General features: G+C 36.5%; 2 protein-coding genes across 2 annotated transcripts; both read right to left on the bottom strand.

Annotated features, from left to right (window-relative positions):
* Positions 1–109: 109 nt before the first annotated feature.
* LOC103989430 (gamma-glutamyl peptidase 5) lies at positions 110–3,382 on the bottom strand. The gene is made up of 4 exons (XM_009408270.3): positions 2,888–3,382; positions 1,235–1,390; positions 980–1,147; positions 110–487 (listed from the first exon to the last, which is right to left on the bottom strand). Exons 1-4 carry the CDS (start codon positions 3,227–3,229, stop codon positions 380–382), a joined length of 774 nt encoding a protein of 257 aa, XP_009406545.2. The 5' UTR covers positions 3,230–3,382; the 3' UTR covers positions 110–379.
* Positions 3,383–11,320: 7,938 nt separating this feature from the next.
* Positions 11,321–16,485, bottom strand: LOC135641165 (aspartic proteinase 36-like). The gene is made up of 10 exons (XM_065156268.1): positions 16,190–16,485; positions 15,545–15,674; positions 15,102–15,361; positions 14,222–14,449; positions 12,947–13,109; positions 12,748–12,821; positions 12,537–12,633; positions 12,367–12,433; positions 11,702–11,773; positions 11,321–11,615 (listed from the first exon to the last, which is right to left on the bottom strand). Exons 1-10 carry the CDS (start codon positions 16,435–16,437, stop codon positions 11,449–11,451), a joined length of 1,506 nt encoding a protein of 501 aa, XP_065012340.1. The 5' UTR covers positions 16,438–16,485; the 3' UTR covers positions 11,321–11,448.
* Positions 16,486–18,385: the final 1,900 nt, after the last annotated feature.

Raw genomic sequence — 18,385 nt, forward strand, 5'->3', positions numbered from 1 at the left:
ACAAACCTTAGTCTCAAGGTACTGTTTCTATATGTGACAAATGCCTCTTGTTACTGAAAGTGCTATTGCACACAACACAAATTTGAGGGGCAATTTTGTTATACTCAACTTAGCACTGATAAACTTCATTGATTTATTTAGTAGAAAGAAATGTACTTGTTTGATCAAATTGATCCACAACTTATAAGCAAGTTGCATCCAACACAGCAGATTGAAATGACTGTTCTTTTCTGAAACACCTACTACATGAATGTGAGTTTTGAACCAAATTGATGCAACTACTTCTGATGATGAGCTCCTCGTGATGCTAATGTACAAGTTGTGGAATTCAGTAGGGGTTACATCTTTTAGCTCCATGTTTGATCCAGAAGAAGGTTAGCTACCATGAGATGTGCCCCTTGAGGAAGCCCTTGCAGAGCCTTTTCCAAGCCTCTTGATCTGGTTCTTGTGCATCCAAGCTTGCCTTTGCTGCTTCAGCATGACAAGTCTGCAAAGAGTACACTTGTATCATCTTTCAATAGAAAAGAATTGTATATTTGCATTTTTCAGAGTTGCAAACGTGAAGTTTCCTCAAAAAAGATTTGATGTTCAAAGTTCTTGAGAATTAGAAATTGACACCGACTATTAATTCCTTCATTGTCATCATCATATTTAGCTAGTCTGAAGAATGAAACAATGCATGCTATACTTTTTTCATGTTGCTAAATGATGATGAATATGAACAGTAACACCATATATTTTTTTTTAGAGAAAAAATCTATTAAGATCTAAAAATCTACAAAAGAAAAAAACTGTTGTATCATAATTTTCCTGGATTCTGAACAGATGTGATCACAACCAAGGTTTTGAATCTAATCTACAGTATCAGTTTATCAAACAGTATACCGATCTGTGCAGTTCAACATCGTTCAAAGAAGATAATACCCATACCTACACCAGATCATCATCAGACCAATAAATACCGATGGATACAAGGTACCTGAATGAGATTACGCTGGAGCAAACGATCGACGAGGTGCAGGAGAATGTCTTTGTTGTACTCCGGGTGACCCTGGATGCCCATGATGTGATCTCCACATCTGAACATCTCGACGCCGGTCTTCTCCGAGCAAGCCATCACTTCCGCATGGGGCGGCAGCTGCCACACCTGCACGGCAAGCGGGTCATCAGCATGAGCTGAATGCATGGAGGAGAGGACACAGCAAGGTTGAGTTCTTTAGCCGTCTTCGCCAACCTCGTCGCGGTGGAATTCGATGACAGGGAGATGAGAGGGGATGCGGAGAGAAGCCAGCAGCTTGATGGTGGAGTGAGAGGGGTGGATGCAGGTCACTCCTATATCCCATCCTTTCTTTGCTCTGCCAGTCTTCCCTCCCAAAGCTCGGCTCAAAATCTGCATACAGACAAAGATGTCATCAAACTATGCCTCATGGTCATGGTTACTGAAGAACACATTGATCCGAGAGATAGATATCCCACATCAACAAGGTTCTTCTGATCTATTCTTTATAAAACACATCGACAGTTTTACCCAGTTGATGATGTCTATACCATATATGCAAGACAGAGAGAGAGAGAGAGAAAGCAGTCACCAGTTGTCATTTTCTGAAAGGAAGAAGCTGTAAATGGGGATGAGGAGGGCCAGTGGCAGTGCAGTGACAAGAGTGTTGTGCCATGGCTCCTTTACTGTGGTTACTAAATTAGGTGCTTCACTCTGTGGTCAGTGGATAGAGATGGTGGATCTCCTCCGTGGTCCCCATGGTGCAACAAATCTTCTTAGATAGCTACTTGGCAATGCTTGATCCTGCATTGTGCAGCTTTAATGACCACCCACTCTTGTGGATGTTCCAAATGAATTGTCTCCACATGATACCTGATCCCTAGACATCACCACATGATATGTTGTTCCTAGAGAGTGAATCTTGCTGTCATGATAAAGTTTGTTCTTTTTGAGATCCAATTAAGCAGTGTTCCCGCTACCAAACTAAACTCTTCCCTTCCTTGCAAAGATGACACTAATAAGACTCGAGTACAATAGTATTTCTCAGATTTCACATTGATGGAAGCATCACTTTTTTAATGGATGTCAAATCAAGTTAAGAGAAAAAAAAATATTAGTACTATTGTCATAAAAAAAATTCTTGTTTGAATGCCATCTAGGAAGGCTTAAAATAAAAAAAGAAAATAAAAGATGAAGAGACAAAATTTCCAGGGCTCCAACCCCAAGAAGAAGACTGACCCATTTGAATTCTGACCTTATTAAAAAGGTAAACAAATAAACAACTTAGCTTCTCATTGGTTGAAAACTATCAAGGCTAATCTGTAGTCCTAATGGCAGATCAGTAGGTTTCATCAAAATAATCTGTAGTCCTAATGGCAGCTCAGAGAGGACATAGACTGGACTTAGAATCAGTCTCCCCAGTCACATCAAAGTTGGTAAGAGTATGATCAAGCTGTGGAAATAGGTATGGCAGTTTCCAGATTCTTTGATTGGGTCCCTGTTTATGCATGCACCACATTATTCCCGTCAAAGTCTTCTCCCCTGATCTCCTCCTTCAAATGGGGGCTTTTCGACCATGGTATAAGCATGAAAGACACCAATCTATTCACAATCATAAAGTAATCAACCTTCGTCTGATGAGACTTCTTATCTGCCTAGGCTTGTCAATGATATTCTTGGCTTATGTATCTGTCACATCCAATCTCTACCGACAGAGCTTTAAATCTAACATTGATCACATTGTTTTTACTCTCTCATCTCTCTAAAAGAAATTGCTACGAGAAAAATCTCCAAGATCATGTTTTCTGCGTGCTCCAACTATTACCGGTTTCCACTGTGGGGTAATTTCACAGACAGAAGATATGCACTACTGAGGAGAAGAGGGTATACCTGGTGGCCAAAGCAGACACCGAGGACCTTCTTCTTGAGGGAATCCAAGGTCTTGAGGAAGGAGACGAGGTCGTTGATCCACTGGTCGTCGCCGTGGGCGTCGTTGCAGCTGCCGGTGATCACGAAACCGTCGTACGTGCCGACGTCCTCCATGCACGGCAGCTCGCGGCGCGCCGCGCGGTACACGTCCCACGTCTCCCCTTCCTCCCCCAGCAGCCCCACGAACACCTTGAAGTACCCTCCGTAAACCTTCTTCACGTACTCCGACTCCTCAGCGCACAGCAGCACTGCGAACTTCCGCCTCCCCTTCTTCCCCACCTCCCCTCCATTTTCCCCTCCCATCCTCCTCTCTCCTCTCTCTCTCTCTCTATCTCTATTATACCGTTTGCAGAAAGCAAGGAGATCTCTTGCTTCCTATGATGTATGGAAGAAGAAGAAGAAGAAGAAGAAGAAGAAGAAGAAAGCTCCCCTCTAGAGAGAGAGAGAGAGAGAGAGAGAGATAGAGAGAGGCTAAAGTGATGGGGAGAACGTGCTTTATAGAGGAGAAAAGGCGAGTGGTGGCAAGAGTTCCATGTTCAGTTATGGGGACCAAAGCAATCCTTGTGATGATGTGTCATTACATGATTGGTGGGTGTAAGACTTGATGTGTTGGCTTGCAAAAACAAAGAAACAGTGAGGAGAGAACAAAGGAACAGATGCAGTTCATGTCCCAAAATGTTCCAAATGAATGCAATGCAGCTTTGATTCTGACCAAGAAATAATTAAATTTTGATTCCTTGCAGCACAGATTTGAGCAATTTTGGAGTGTGAAGGGACAAACTCAGAAGGGATTAATTAAATTATTTGGAGCCCTTGCATCACAGATTTGATTAGGTTTGGAGTGTTTATGCCACAATGTATGTTGGCATATTATGCAAACTTGAGTCTTAATATTGTGACATCAAGTGCAATCTTGATGAACAATCTCAAATGATTAAGGTGTGTTAGTATAAAGTAGCAATTTTAGCAGAAATTAATTTTTACCTTCATATCTTAGTCAGAGTTTTTTTTAATATTAAATAGATGTACAAGACACTCATGTAATAGATTTTTTTTATTTGAGTTTATTACATTAAATAGCACACAAGATATTTTATACATGGACTGAAACATGTTATTTATTAGTTTGATTGAAAAAATAATGCAAATTTATTGAATTTAAAATTTCTTTCTCAATTATGCAATATTAGTTTATGAGAAGCATACTCTCATGTTACACTTATTAGCATCTTAGTATCTATAAAATAAAATAAAATAATTATTATTATTTATAAAGGATAAGTTGTGAAGATATGATTTTTTTATAACGTCTTTATAGACTAAGCTGGTTAGCCAATTCAAATTTTATCAAATGATATTATAATTTTTTTAATATTTATTAAATAAAAAATTAGTGGATGATCGAATATTCAAACCAAATATCCCAAATAATATAAAGATAATTAAAACCGAGAAGCTTGGCATATGACTGACAAAGATCTAAGAATTATCTAATTATTGTTTTACACACTATTAACTCACCTTTTGATAGTGGAATTTAATAGGATTTAATGGAATAATGTTTGTGATATAAGGAAGATTTCTAAGGTTTGTAAATGTATGTAGAACATGTTCATTTTTTGATAGAATAAATAAAATATTATGATATGAAGAAATAATATCCACAAGTGTCCGAACAGATATTTCACTAACCCATTCTATCAAACATTAATTACAACACCCACATAATACTAATACCCACATGGCAAATTTCAATCTCACACTTCTGTTCTTGGTCTTGCCAACTTTGTCTTGAACCAATTTTTTGTTCCCACCATGTGACATGCTTTGTCATCTTGTATCCCAAGATGGATTCCATCTTCTATGGACACAAAAAAGTAATGAACATCATGCATAAATAATGCACACCTAACTTTACAGTAAGAAAGACCTTTTTCTTGAGTGTTCCATTTGATTTAACATCCACACCTTGTTAATACCCACAAGGCACAAACTCATTTTGCATCATCTCCTCAATCTAATCTCCATTACTTGATCAAATGAACTGATAAGAAGCAAGAAAGCAGGAAAAAATGGCTAACTAAGCTAAAATATCAGAAATTATAGGCCTATTCAACTCCACATTCAGTCCTAAATTTAGTGGGCAATTAATGCAGCAGCAAAAGCTACTATTGGCAGCTAAATCACACTAGATCTGAAAACAGGGACATGGTGCTGTCAACAAAATCTTAGACAATTCATTCACTTCTTGTGTTAGCTTGAATCTTCAATCACAAGTCCATTGAAAAGATGAGATGGGGCATTGATCAATTCACCAGCTGCAACCACAAGACAGAGACAAGTCAACAATTCCAAGCCCTTAACACACTCAATCCAACTGACCTGACAATGGATGTAGTACCTCCCCACTGATGTAGTAGATCAGAATCTGAAGTGCTCAAATGAGGATTTCTGAAGGTACTGAAGAAGAGCCATTGACATATCAGCTCACATTTCAAAGATACTGAAGAATATGAGGTACTTGTCTCAGAATCATTTGAAGTGGAGGTGGTGCCCAAGTCCTAGACAGGGATTGTTCTTTGGAAGAAGGACACCCCTCTGTTATTCTATAGAGAAACAGGAAGAATATATTCCCTCTAGATTTGTTTTTCTAATTTAGCTTCTCACTAGCTTCTCACCCCTTAAGAGAACAGTACTCATATCATCTGATAAAACAAACCTCTTGCCTATTTACTTTTATTATGTTTTAATTATGAGTTAGTAACCATACTGATAACCAATATCAGACTGATAAAACAAACACCTTGCCAATTTAAAATTTTGATTCCTTATCCAACCACGATGTTCATGTAATCCTTGTCCTGTTCATTCTGGGTGCCTTAGAATTTTATATATCTTAGGAGAATATATCTGGAGGCAACATCATCTTTTAAATTTCCTTTCATAGTTTAGAGTAGCTCTTCTTGGCAAAAGCCCATCACCTTGTTCCCAGAAGAGTGCAGCTATGGATATGTTAAGCATGACAGAAAAATGCTGTTGGACTAATCTCTGTAAACAAGGCAGTTGTGGAAGAACAATTTTTTTGCAAACCTATGTGGTTTCTAAGTGGCTCACTCAAGTATTAGAATTGGATCTTTCTATTGAGAGGAGATGTATAGGTAACCATGGATGAGCACTTTCTTATCCATATCTACAGTATGCCACAAAATACTACATTTTCAGAACATGACTTGAACAAGAAAGAGCTAATTTGCATTTCTGAGGAAGAGGATTTGAACTTCTGTAGGATTCTGCACATGTGGGCACTTCTGCTTATTCCTAAGCAAAAGATATTGGATCATTAGGTTTAAGCCTAGCAAATGTTGTCATGAAACAATTTGCTTCCTAATTATATCTCCACCTAAGTTGATATCACAGCATATCTTTACAACAGAAGTATCGTAATGACCACGCCACTTACTGGTATCTTCCTTTTATGTCTCCACTTTAATTAATTGTGCCTTGTAGCAACTAATTCAAGCAACAGACATGACATAGTGCACTGAAAGGTGAAACCCACAATGTCTCAAGGCAATCTTGTGAAGTAAGAATCACTAATTTGAATGTCTTATTCATACAAGAAAAGGTCCAAAACTTGCAAAGAAGCAAAGAGAACATTAAACTAAAAGGTCTCTTTCCACAGCGATGAGGCATGTGGAGAACTTCATCGTGGTTGTGTTGTCAGCAAAATAGCTTAAAATGGAAATATCTTATTTGACCTAATGAAGGTGCCTCTGAGCTGACTCTTCAAGAAATTAATAACTGTACCAGAAGATTAGTATAAATTTTCAAATCATCATGCACTTCTCTGTTCTTTGATGTTGCAGATACATCACCATTATAATCATTTGCAAGTTGCATTTCCCTAATAGCTGAGTTTTGTTTGATATTTGCACAATTATTCTAATACTACAAGCAAGCAGAATGTTTCTATCAAATAATAAAAAATCAAACAAAAAGTCCTTTGTGTCGCGGCCATTAATTAAGTTAGTTTTCAAGCTAGCCTCACAAACCTTCCACATATGTTGCCACGATTAAATTACCACCACAGTTGGTAACTATTTTCCTTTATTCTGATTGAAATTTGCATGGATATTACAATTTACCAACTGCTATTGTTGGTTATATAATTTCTATTGTAATGGTATCAATCTTTTCAGAGGTCTGTTTCCATGCATACAAAAAAGGACCACTGATGTATTTAACAGTCAAAATAGATCAGACTGGAAAGGACCATTGCATAAGCCATAAGGTACTCTCCCAAACTCTTTTATTTATGCACTTAACTCTACAAAATATCAATCCTCACATCAGCCATTGCTCCAACTAAGTTGGATTGCTGACCTTCTGTTGTGTATCCTAAGTCCATTTCCCTTGCAGTGTTTTTTCACATGCATGAATTAATTGGAAAGATCCATTGCCCTTTCTGCAACCAACTAATTGATCTGGTAGCATGAAAGAGTGTGATGAGCATTAAAGCAAGATTTCATTAGTTCAGCAACCATAACTCTTCATGATAGGCTATTTGAGATGTAAATAATCTTTAGGTGGCTAAGAAGGTAAGACATGGCTTTGGAACCAACAAAGCAGACTAGATCAAAAAACTCTTGCTTACTGGTTGAGGTATGTTAAGAACTTCAAAACCAAACCTCAATTAGGTTATTTATGTATGAAGGCTCAAAGATGATTGTGTATAACAATTTGTTTCGCCAATGCGCTATGAAGACTCAAAGATGATTGTGTATAACAATTTGTTTTGTCAATCTGCTATGAAGACTCAAAGATGGTTATGTACAATAGTTTGGTTTGTCGATCAGAAGGTCTTCAGAACTGGTTGAAATGAATATGTCTTGAAGTCGGAACTTCATTAAGGCTAAAACTCAATTAGGCTATTACCTTTTGAAAATTCAAATACGCTCTTGTACAACAATTTGCTTTATCAATCTAAAAATCTTCCTAACTGGCTGAATTGAATGTCTTAAACAAGGAACCTCATTGAGACTAAAACTCAATTTGTTTATTTGTATTTGAAGATCCAAAGATGGACAACAATTTGCTTTGTCAATCAGAATGTCTTCCTAACTAGCTGAATGCCTTTAACTAGGAACTTATTTAAAAGTGATATTCAATTAGCTCATTTGTGTACGAAGACTAAAATGATGGTTATGAACAACAATTTGAGGTATCTAAACTAAGAATTCTGACAATAAATCTCAATTAGCTTATTCATGTTTGAAGTCTGAAAAGATGGTTATGTACAACAAGTTGCTTTATCAATTTTAAGTCATCTAGCCTTGTTCAATTCTTCATAACTGGTAGAAATGTCTTAAACTAAGAACTTCATTAAGTTAGCTAAAGATGGTTATGTACAAGTTTGCTTTGACACTCATAAAAACTTCATAACTGGTTGAGGTGTGAAGCTAAAACTCAAATCAGCATACTTATCTTGCTGATGACTCAAAGATGGGTATTGTATAACAATTTACTTTGTCAATGTGCTTTCATACTCATCAAGCCTTGCTAGAGTCCAAATCAGACAACATATAGATCACAGATTACTTAAAGCTCTCTTCAACTACCCAAAATTTCTTCAAAGTGGCACTTCCTGTTCTCAATGTGTCACTACAGTCATCACAATTTGCTAAACATTTTTAATTCACTTGCATAGTACAACCAAATCAGAAAGCACACATATCATTTAAATTTGTTTCTTCGAAGCTACCCCAATCAGATAACACATCACCCAAGATTTTTTCTGCAGCCACTCACATTAAACAATTTGGTGCTATTAACCTATGCCCTTGAAAGTTATTAAGAATTTTATGACTCCAATTTGAGTTAAACTGTCAGAACTACGGTCTGTGAGACTTGACACTCATCCAACCTAAAAGCTTAAACAGTTAACTTGTTTAACTTGTTGCTCAAACTCATTATGTCATCCGACTCATATTTGAATATTTTCTAATATAAGTGTGCTTGAAATGTCAATGATGTGCATGTACTCAACATCACATAGTTGCAAGGTCTAATGACATAAGAATTTATTTGTCTTCAGGTCAGAAATGCTTGATCCATACAGACCATGTGAAACTTGTGCTAAAAAGAAATATGCATAATTTCTTTTTGTAAAAATACATAGCATTAGAATAGTAACAAAAGCTACATAATCAACTAAGTTAAAAAAAGAAACTCAAGGTACACATAAAAAAGAACCTAAGATTTGATCCTTACCTCCTGTAAGACAACCAGCTCCAATATAAATATTCTTTTCCTTTTTATCAAGTAAGCAAGTTCAAGATAAAATGTCTATATTGATACCACCAAAAGTCTAGAATAAGAGAGAGAGAGAGGGAGCAAAAATCTTGAACTTGAAAAATATGAGACCAAATATTAAAATTATGTAGCAATACCTCTTTTTTATGCTAAGTAGCTCAAGCAACTCAAAGCTAAATACTCACACATGCCCCATCTTCATCTTGCTCCAATCCTCTTACATTGAAAATTTTTCCAATAGAAAATGAGGACCCCAAAATACATTCATATATGCTATCATAACACCAAAGTAGGTTGTGATGTTGATGAACAGCTCTGAACTCACAATACAACAATTGGAAATAGTGCAGAGCAGAACAATCATATAAAGCAAGAAAGAGAATAAGTAAACTCAATTTCCACATAATACCACAATGCTGCAAGTGTGTGTCGATCCTTTTCCAAACAAGTGAGAAACATTTGTAAATAGTAGTAGCTTTCGAGACATTTCTTCAAGCACTTACGTGATTAACCTCGTCTTGAAGAGAAGCAGTGCCCGTCTCCTCTTCCTCTTTTCCTCGTCCACTGAAGCTTCCCATGGCCATCTCGTTCTCTGTCGCCGTCATGTCCGCTCTAAACTTGGCACATATATCCGCCGTCACCGAAGCAGAACATTTCTTCAAGCCGTTGTTCTGCTTCAATGCCTCCGTGTCGTACAAATGCCCGGCCACCGTCACGTTCAGTGAGTACGATCCCAGCGGCCTCGCGGCGGTGCCGAAGTTGTAGAGGTACTCGGCCAAAAGATCTCCGATGTGATGGCGTAAACCGAAAGGCGACGAGGATGTGGATGATTGCCACGTGGAATACTGATTTCAACAGCATTCTTGTTATGATATGGAGTTCCGTAACAGTTAATGATCAAACAAAATTAATTTACTAATAACAAATGAGGAGATTAACATAATTATTTTTATGATGGATGATATTAAATATTTCATGAAATATAATGAATAAAGATGACTCATTTTGACTTAGAGTTACATGTGAAAATAATGTTAGGTTAAAGAAGTATAAATGAATTACTACGAGGTGTTTTATAATAAAAATAATTTGGTTTGTAAGTTAAAGAAGTTAATATATGAATTAAAATAAGCTTCCCGATAATGATACACTATTATAATCTCTTTGGTCTTTATTGAAAATATTATGGATTAATGTGTGTATGCTGAGGTTAGTAAGAACAAAATAATTCTTTTAGTCTTATATGTTAGTGACACTTGCAAATAATAATTGAGTGGACGATCTAAAATAAAATATTTTTTTCTCAAAATTTTTTAGATGAAAAATTCAGATGAAACCTTCGATGTTATTGACGTAGAGATTCATAAAGATAGATAAAAAAGATCATTAGGTCTTTATAAAATAAAAATTAGAATGTAACATCGTTATCCTTCAATTGTGTCAATTATAAAAGAAAATAAATTTAGTCAAAAATAATATCCATAAAATGATTTGGAGGAGTATATGACATACATGTGGTATATATCCATTATTGGAAGTGTGATATATACTGAAAGGTATCAAAGTAATTCAGGAATAACTCATTCAAAAACTACAATAAAAAATCTTAAGGTATTTATAAGGAATCAATAATTATAAATTGACTTATCAAATTAATTTGAAATTATTGAATATTCAAATTTTGATAGATATATATACTATTATCAACTTGATGAATATACTATTATCAATTTCAGTTTGAATATTTTGAATTATCGTGAAAGTATAGAGTCACGATAAAATAAAATTGTTTTACTAGTCACATATGATTTGGTTAGCAAAATTATTTTTAATTCTTTCATGATTGATGAAACCATTAAGGATAAAATATTAAATATGATATTAAATATTTTATAAAATATTAAGTACTAAACATTGAGGTTCCTTGTCTTATTTGTGAATGCATCAATCCAAGAAGTCTGATTCATCTTGTATAATCATGACTGAAGGTAATTTTATATGAATATGATTAACATCAAAGAGTTAATTACCTTAGGCTACAAAATTGTGGTGCAGAATCGCATACCTGTTCTAAACAGAGGCTTCAACTTAATCCAAATTAGTATTGCATGAAGAATGTCATTTACAGGAAAAAGTCCTCACAATTGAATCAAATATTGACTCAATGTCTGTCGCCATTACCAATAACAATTGGAGCTACAATTTCATTGCTATCGTCGTAAGTTGGGTAGCATAAGAATATATACAAAGACAATTGCAATGCTAGTTGACAGCAGCTTGATCGATCCAGTGTGTGATGCTCCATTAACATTGAGCTGCTCGGTATTTAGGTACTCGTTCTTAACAGATGATGTACTAACATTAACAGAAAGAGAGCCTGTGTACAACATAGAGGGAAAAATTATCATTCTTCTGAAAGAGAGTCATGAAAGAAGGCAATGAAATATGGGTACTTGGACTTACAATCATAATTCATCCAGCCTATGCGCTGATTAGCCAAATCGTAAACAAATATCTTGTCCTTTAGAACGATATCTGGAAAGAACGGTATAATTAGCTCTTGATATGGAGGATGCATGACGGCGCAGCAATCCAAAGCAAAATGTGATTAGCATACTGTCTTGATGAAGAAATGGACTTTTCATTAGAGAGGAAATTCACATGGAAAAATATCAAAATTATGATTTCTTGATGACATATAGAACACTCGTAGTAGGAAGAAGACCTGAAATAAGCAACATCTAATATCACTAGGATACACTTAGTTTCCCTCTACAAAATGTTTGGATGGGGACGGCCATACAGTTCAACTGTTCCACACCTGAGAGTCACAGGATCCAAATTCTTATTATACATTCTTCTTATCTTAACAGGTTTTTAGAAGTTTGTACTTGTAATTCTCAAAAAGCTTAAGGTTAATCTGTCTGAAGAATGAATGTGTCTAAGGCTTCTTAGGTGTGAAATCCTTATGTTACCTTTATCAGAACTTAATGGTGTGAAAAAGTCCATGTAACACTAAAAATGGATGTGCTAACATCCATTTGAGATGTTAGCATTCAGCACACCATCCACATATTTACAGATTCCAAACTACGAGAAACAATAAATGAAAGGTGAAGTCTGTAAACCTCCTAGTATTGTAATTCCTGATCCATGGTTCTTTTGCCAGCCAATACACCATACAATAGAATTATCCTGCACATGAGCATTTGATATTAGTCTATCAGATACTTCTAATATAGTAATAATATGTTGCATGGCATAGAGAAGATGACATCAAGCTTGTGGAGGGACTTACAACAGAAACTTGCTGCAAAAGATACTCCTCAGGTTTTACTGGCAAGGATGCACCACCCTTAAAGTTCAATGTAACGGAAGGAAATGATTCATCAACACTGTAGATTTGGAGATGTATCAGGTTGCAAAGATATTGAGGAACAAAGTACCACACCTAAGTTAAATTGCTAAAATAAGATAAAAAAAGTAACACTGTGGTGTGTGGTAAAAACCTGCTGGAAGTAATGAAACACTTATTTCCTTTAGAAGGGATTGAATGCACTAATGGTGAAAGAGAAGAAACTATCTGCAAATAGGAAATGCGAGTCATAGCAATAAACCCAAATTTGACAGCAAGAAACAAAAGGTGGTTTCCAGAAAAATACTTTCAAACTTTTCATATGATTGTTTCCAGAAGTAACAATAACTTACCGCACTAACAAAAGGATCATAAGCCTGTTCTGCAAGGTAAGCCAATGTAGTCCCAGAGTCAATGATGGTTCCTTGTGCGCTTGATGTTGCAAAAACTGATGGGTCAATGGATAATATTTGCCCATTGACAGAAATGCTTTCTAGATATAAATTGTAATGAGACCTGAAATGCAAATCAATGCAATCAGAGCCCACAGATATCTATGAATAAGGAAAAAACACTTGGGATAGGAAGGGGAAGAGTATTCAAGAAAAAGTGGTTTCTGTCAAATATGCTACAGAAAATACATGTCTGTGAACAAAGAAAACAAAACATTCAGCATTAATTTTACAATCTGCATAGAAGAATCACCTGGAGAACATCAAGTTAGATAGGCAAGAAAATTCAGGTCAGAACTCTATGAACATATATAATTAGTAAAGGTTAGGAGTAAAAGAAGAATTCATTTTTAACGTCAAAAATAATATTAAAAAGATAGCAGATAACTCAAAACTCTTACTTTGGTCTGTTCTTACCACGGTTCTCAAGACTCTGGTTACAGTTGCAGAACAATCAACCAAAAAATGTACTTGATACTGTAACTGGAAGCTGGGGTCATTAAAAATTCTAAAAAGCTAGCTTAAGTTCCTCCAGCTAAAGGATGATATTCCACATCAATAGATTAAATTTTCATGACTTTGATAAAGATTTTGATTCAATGCTTTTACCCAAAATCTCTTCCAACGGAGCTTGTTAAATTTGAAAATTTTTCCAGATCATGCAACTAAAACTCATGGTGACAAAGTATTTAATGCCAAGACAGGTCTGGCTTTTTCTAGTGGCTGCAAGTCTAGTTTAAAACCTACTGAACAATTCGAGGAGAAGCAAATTTTAAAATGCAACTAAAAGATTAGAGAATGTTATCTATATTTCAAGAAGTTAAGGTGCTATAACATATTCGATATTAGGCTTCCTGTATACCACGTGGTAACTAGACTAAATGTGATAATATACGTTGGAGCATCTAATGAGAAGTTAACCAAACTGACAAACTTTTAGCTGGTATAACAGTAAGACAATGATGAAAAAGTAATAAAAAAAGAATGTTATCTATTAGAAAGGAAATGCTTAAATCATGATGATGAATCAAAAAGATAACCATAGTTGTGTAGATATAAACAATTTTACAGGAAGCTAAATATGCAGATTCATACTAGTCCTAGTTTTCTCGAGCAAAATTTTTCAGACATTACTTTCAATTAGCACCATCAGATGTTACATTGAAGATCACTTACTGTGATGGAACAAGAGGGGTATAGACAATACCCGGTTCTATAATCTCTCCGAGAACCAATATGCCCCCACCATTGTCCGAACCCTTCAAGCAATGAGAAAAAACTCTAGGTGCAACACCTATAGAGGACAGCTGTGATACGACAGATAATTCATGCTGTCCAAAACCAAAAATCCCATCAACTGCCCTGTCTGATTTGGTCAAATCTCCAGATTGCGAGTTGCTACATCTGTGGAAAAGGTAATATCAATTTTATGAGTATATTCGAAAAAACTGCATTTTTAATGTTCAGCTTTGAATTACATTAGCTCAAAATAAGGGGAGGAAAAAGATGTACATAACAATACACTTATGTTCTCTTTGACACTCAAATGATTGCTCCTACAAACATATAAAGTACAACTTCTTAGTTCGATCCAAGATATTGCAAGAATTTATTTGTGCAAAATAATAAAAAAATAAAGGAAACCAAAAATTTTACTGACCAAGAATGTACTAGTTCTGGTGACAAGAAGCTACTTCTTTTCTTTCCCCATTCTTGCTCCAGTCAACTGGTAACCTAGTTTGATTTTGTGTAGATATGTCATGTTACCTAAACTTGAAATTTCAGGTATCTGCTATTTACAGGAATTTATATTCTTCTTTGATGTACTTGCGTTTTACGTGATTCAAGACTTACTGAACCTAAACAACACATGCAGAAACAGTAACCAATTTTCTCTGTGTTCATATCCAGAAAACCATATATAATAAATGAAGTATGGACTGCAACATTAGCCTATACTAGCATTTATCCAGAAAACCAATCTTTGCTCATCAATCATATGAAATAACACACAAGAGACCAAACAATTAAAATTGAATCTAGAAATCTGTTTTACCCAAAAACAACTGTAGCTGAAGAATTTACAGTCTGCTCATTTCCCAAGACTGTATCAAAATACATAGTATCAGATATATAATATCCCGAAGTGCCGCTTCCATCACCATACAGGAAGGAGTAACTGCAAAGAGAGCTTGAGGAACCAGAGGTGGAACACACTGCCTCTTCCGTTTGGAGAGCAGAGGTGCACCTATCGTCAGAGCAAGATACCAATGACGATGAGGATGACTTGTCTGGGTCAAAGAATTCGAGTTGGATCTGCAAAGGATCAAAGGACAGCTTGTGTAATCAGTCTCCAATGAAGCACTGAAGAGATATGCGACAGAAAAATTAAGGCTTATCATTTAACTGAATAAGCAACACTTTGTAAAATCAAGCTGGCATGGATCAAATCCATCTCATTGATCAAGGGAGTTGGAACTTCTGGAAACAGGGTCTTACATTCAGCCCACTGGATATTGGGCACCCACTGCATGAACTGCATGTCACCCACAAGATGTCACTTCCAGTGTCAATCTGGACATAAAATTCTTTCGACGGGTTCCCCAATTTCACACGAGTAAAGTAAAGCCTGCAGTTAAGGCCAAATTCAACAGCTCAGTAAACAATATGTAAAAGGAAAGAAGAAAGTTAGCATACCACCATTGTGAGAACTCAGCAATAATTTTGCGAGAACTAAACAATAATGTTTCTATCCTGATGACAAGAAAAGCGCCAACAGAAATCAAAAACTAGAAGAGCTCGAGAAGAAAAATAGAAGAAATACCCATTGATAATGTATGGGAGGAAAAATCGAATTTTGCAGATAAACAACAATGGTTTACCCAAACAAATAGCAATTTCTCCGTAGTACTTGAGCTCTAAGAAAAAAAAAACACACCATACAAAACGAAAATTGAGGAGCAAAACATCCGATCAATCTAAAAACAGGATCAAGGCTTATCACCAAACGAAAACCGATCAAACTTCAAACCGAAGAATCAAATGAACGCAAAAAAGGTAATTTTCTAACAAAACCAGAGGAGAAGACGAAACACCATCCCAGACACATCGAACTCCGAACCAAACCGCAAGAATAAAGAGTACCCGACGGTGAACGGATTGGAGGAGCCCTCGACGGGGAAATCCACCACCCCGGCGGGGGTAAAGGAGGCGCCCAACAGGGACCGGCCATGCCGGGCGCGGTCCCGAGCCTTGAGATGCTCCACTCCGACCCCTCTCGTAGGCAGCGCCCTCTCCAGGTTCAGCTTGGCCGGCAACAGACCGGCGGCAGCGACATGGGCTGCATTCGCCGTCCCAGCCACGACGAGCAGGATCACGGCCGGTATCCACATCCCCCTCTCAGCCCCTCCTCGCCACAGCCTTCATCTTACGATCAGTATAGCTGGTAAGACGAAGGGAAAGCGATCGATGTCAATGATGACGTATCAACAAACGCGGTCCCTGCTTTGACGCCACTACTGGGGCCCACCTAAAAGCAGGTATCGGATCCTCCGTCGTTCACATTCGATACGCGTACGGATCCGGTTCAGATTTGGGTGCTTTCGCCCTGCTCACATGTACAAAGCAAGGTTCCATGTTCCAAATATCGGGTTATCGGATCCATCACCGTCCCAACAGATTGAGGGTTTGTTGCATGTGATACGTGGGTTGAGTTCCAAAAGAACACTTGCTCTTATTCCTCGTATCTTATAAAATACTAGTATTTTATTGAATCACATAACATAACATTGCATTACATTATGTTACGTTATTGAATGATTGACAAACCCTATCTTAGGAAATGTGGGACATCATTCTTTTTATACAGGTATGGATGCATAAAATTGCATTACATTATTATTAGTCCATTTGGAGTGCAATGGTTACGTGGGTGGCTTGGAGTCGATTGTCGTGAGCCCTACTTTGGCCTACGTGATTGGAATTCGGATAAGCACCAAACTGTTGGCATGTCAGCATCATACAATTCAATTAGAAGAGAGTAGGTGTAGAGGATCAAAACCATCCAATCCAGACTTGTTTTGCTACACGTTTGTTTTCACTACGTCACCAGAATTATCAACATAATGCAGCATCGGTTCTTATTCTACATTCCCGACTCACCTACTTGCTTGTATTAAAGGCATAATGAGAAATATCGGTAAGTTGATAGCAGCGGTATGCTATAAGAATATTCAAAACGTGTTATCCGACGACCATCTTTGAAAATGTGTTATATAATATTTTTAAATAAAATTTTTAAGTTTAATAAATCATAAAGACACGAGGTCTCAATCTTTAACAACCCTTCATTAATTAAAATAACATAATTAATTTGAATCAAACTAAATTTAATTAAGATTTGATCTTTATACGATCGTTCACTGATCTAATTTAGATTTTACTGATTTCAATTAGGATATATAGGCTTGGACCGATCAAGTTGATTTTGAATCACTTTGAATTAACTTAAATTGATCAAACTTATCTAATTCAGTTAATTGATAAGTTCAAATCAAATAATAGAGATTAAATTGGACTAATGTTGTATAGTATTAACCTAAACTGAATAAACCCACTTGAGACTTGGATAAATCATATATATTATATATGCCTATCCCAATTAGCATGTTGGGTTGAGGTATAATGGATTAGATAGATCGGTGACTATGTGTTTAGCACTAATCGTATAGCTGGCTGGACTTAGCTTCGCGAGTTGAGTTGAACTTCGTTCACAAGTTTGGTTGGGCCTTCCCATTGAATTTAGTTATGCCTAACAACATGGGTTGGGTCATGCCTGATCATATTGGCTAAGTCGTGTCTAACCACATGAGTTGGGTCATGTTTAACCACATGGATTGCGTCGTAATTAGTTACATGGGTTGAGTCATGCCTAGCATTCACATGGGCTGAGATATACATGATCACATGGGCTAGGGCATGCCTAATCATATGGTTGGACCATATCTAGCTATATGAGTTATACTATACTTAGTTAGCTAAGTCATACTTGGCCACATAGACTAAGTTATATCTGGTTACATGGGTTGGGACATGCCTAACCACATGGGCTAGACCATACTTGATCACATGGATTGATTTATACTTGGCCACATTTGTTGGATCGTTCCTAGTCACGTAGGTTGGGTCATGCCTAACCACGTGGGTTGGACCATGCCAGCCCACATGGGCTAAGTTATATCAAACCGAGATTTTACCTAGCCACATGGGCTAGTATGATGAATCAATTTAACCCAAGTTAAACCTTAATTTAACCACTCTCATTAAATTAGATTTTAATAT

This window comes from Musa acuminata, chromosome BXJ3-6, assembly GCF_036884655.1.
Source record: "Musa acuminata AAA Group cultivar baxijiao chromosome BXJ3-6, Cavendish_Baxijiao_AAA, whole genome shotgun sequence".
Lineage (NCBI taxonomy): Eukaryota > Viridiplantae > Streptophyta > Magnoliopsida > Zingiberales > Musaceae > Musa > Musa acuminata.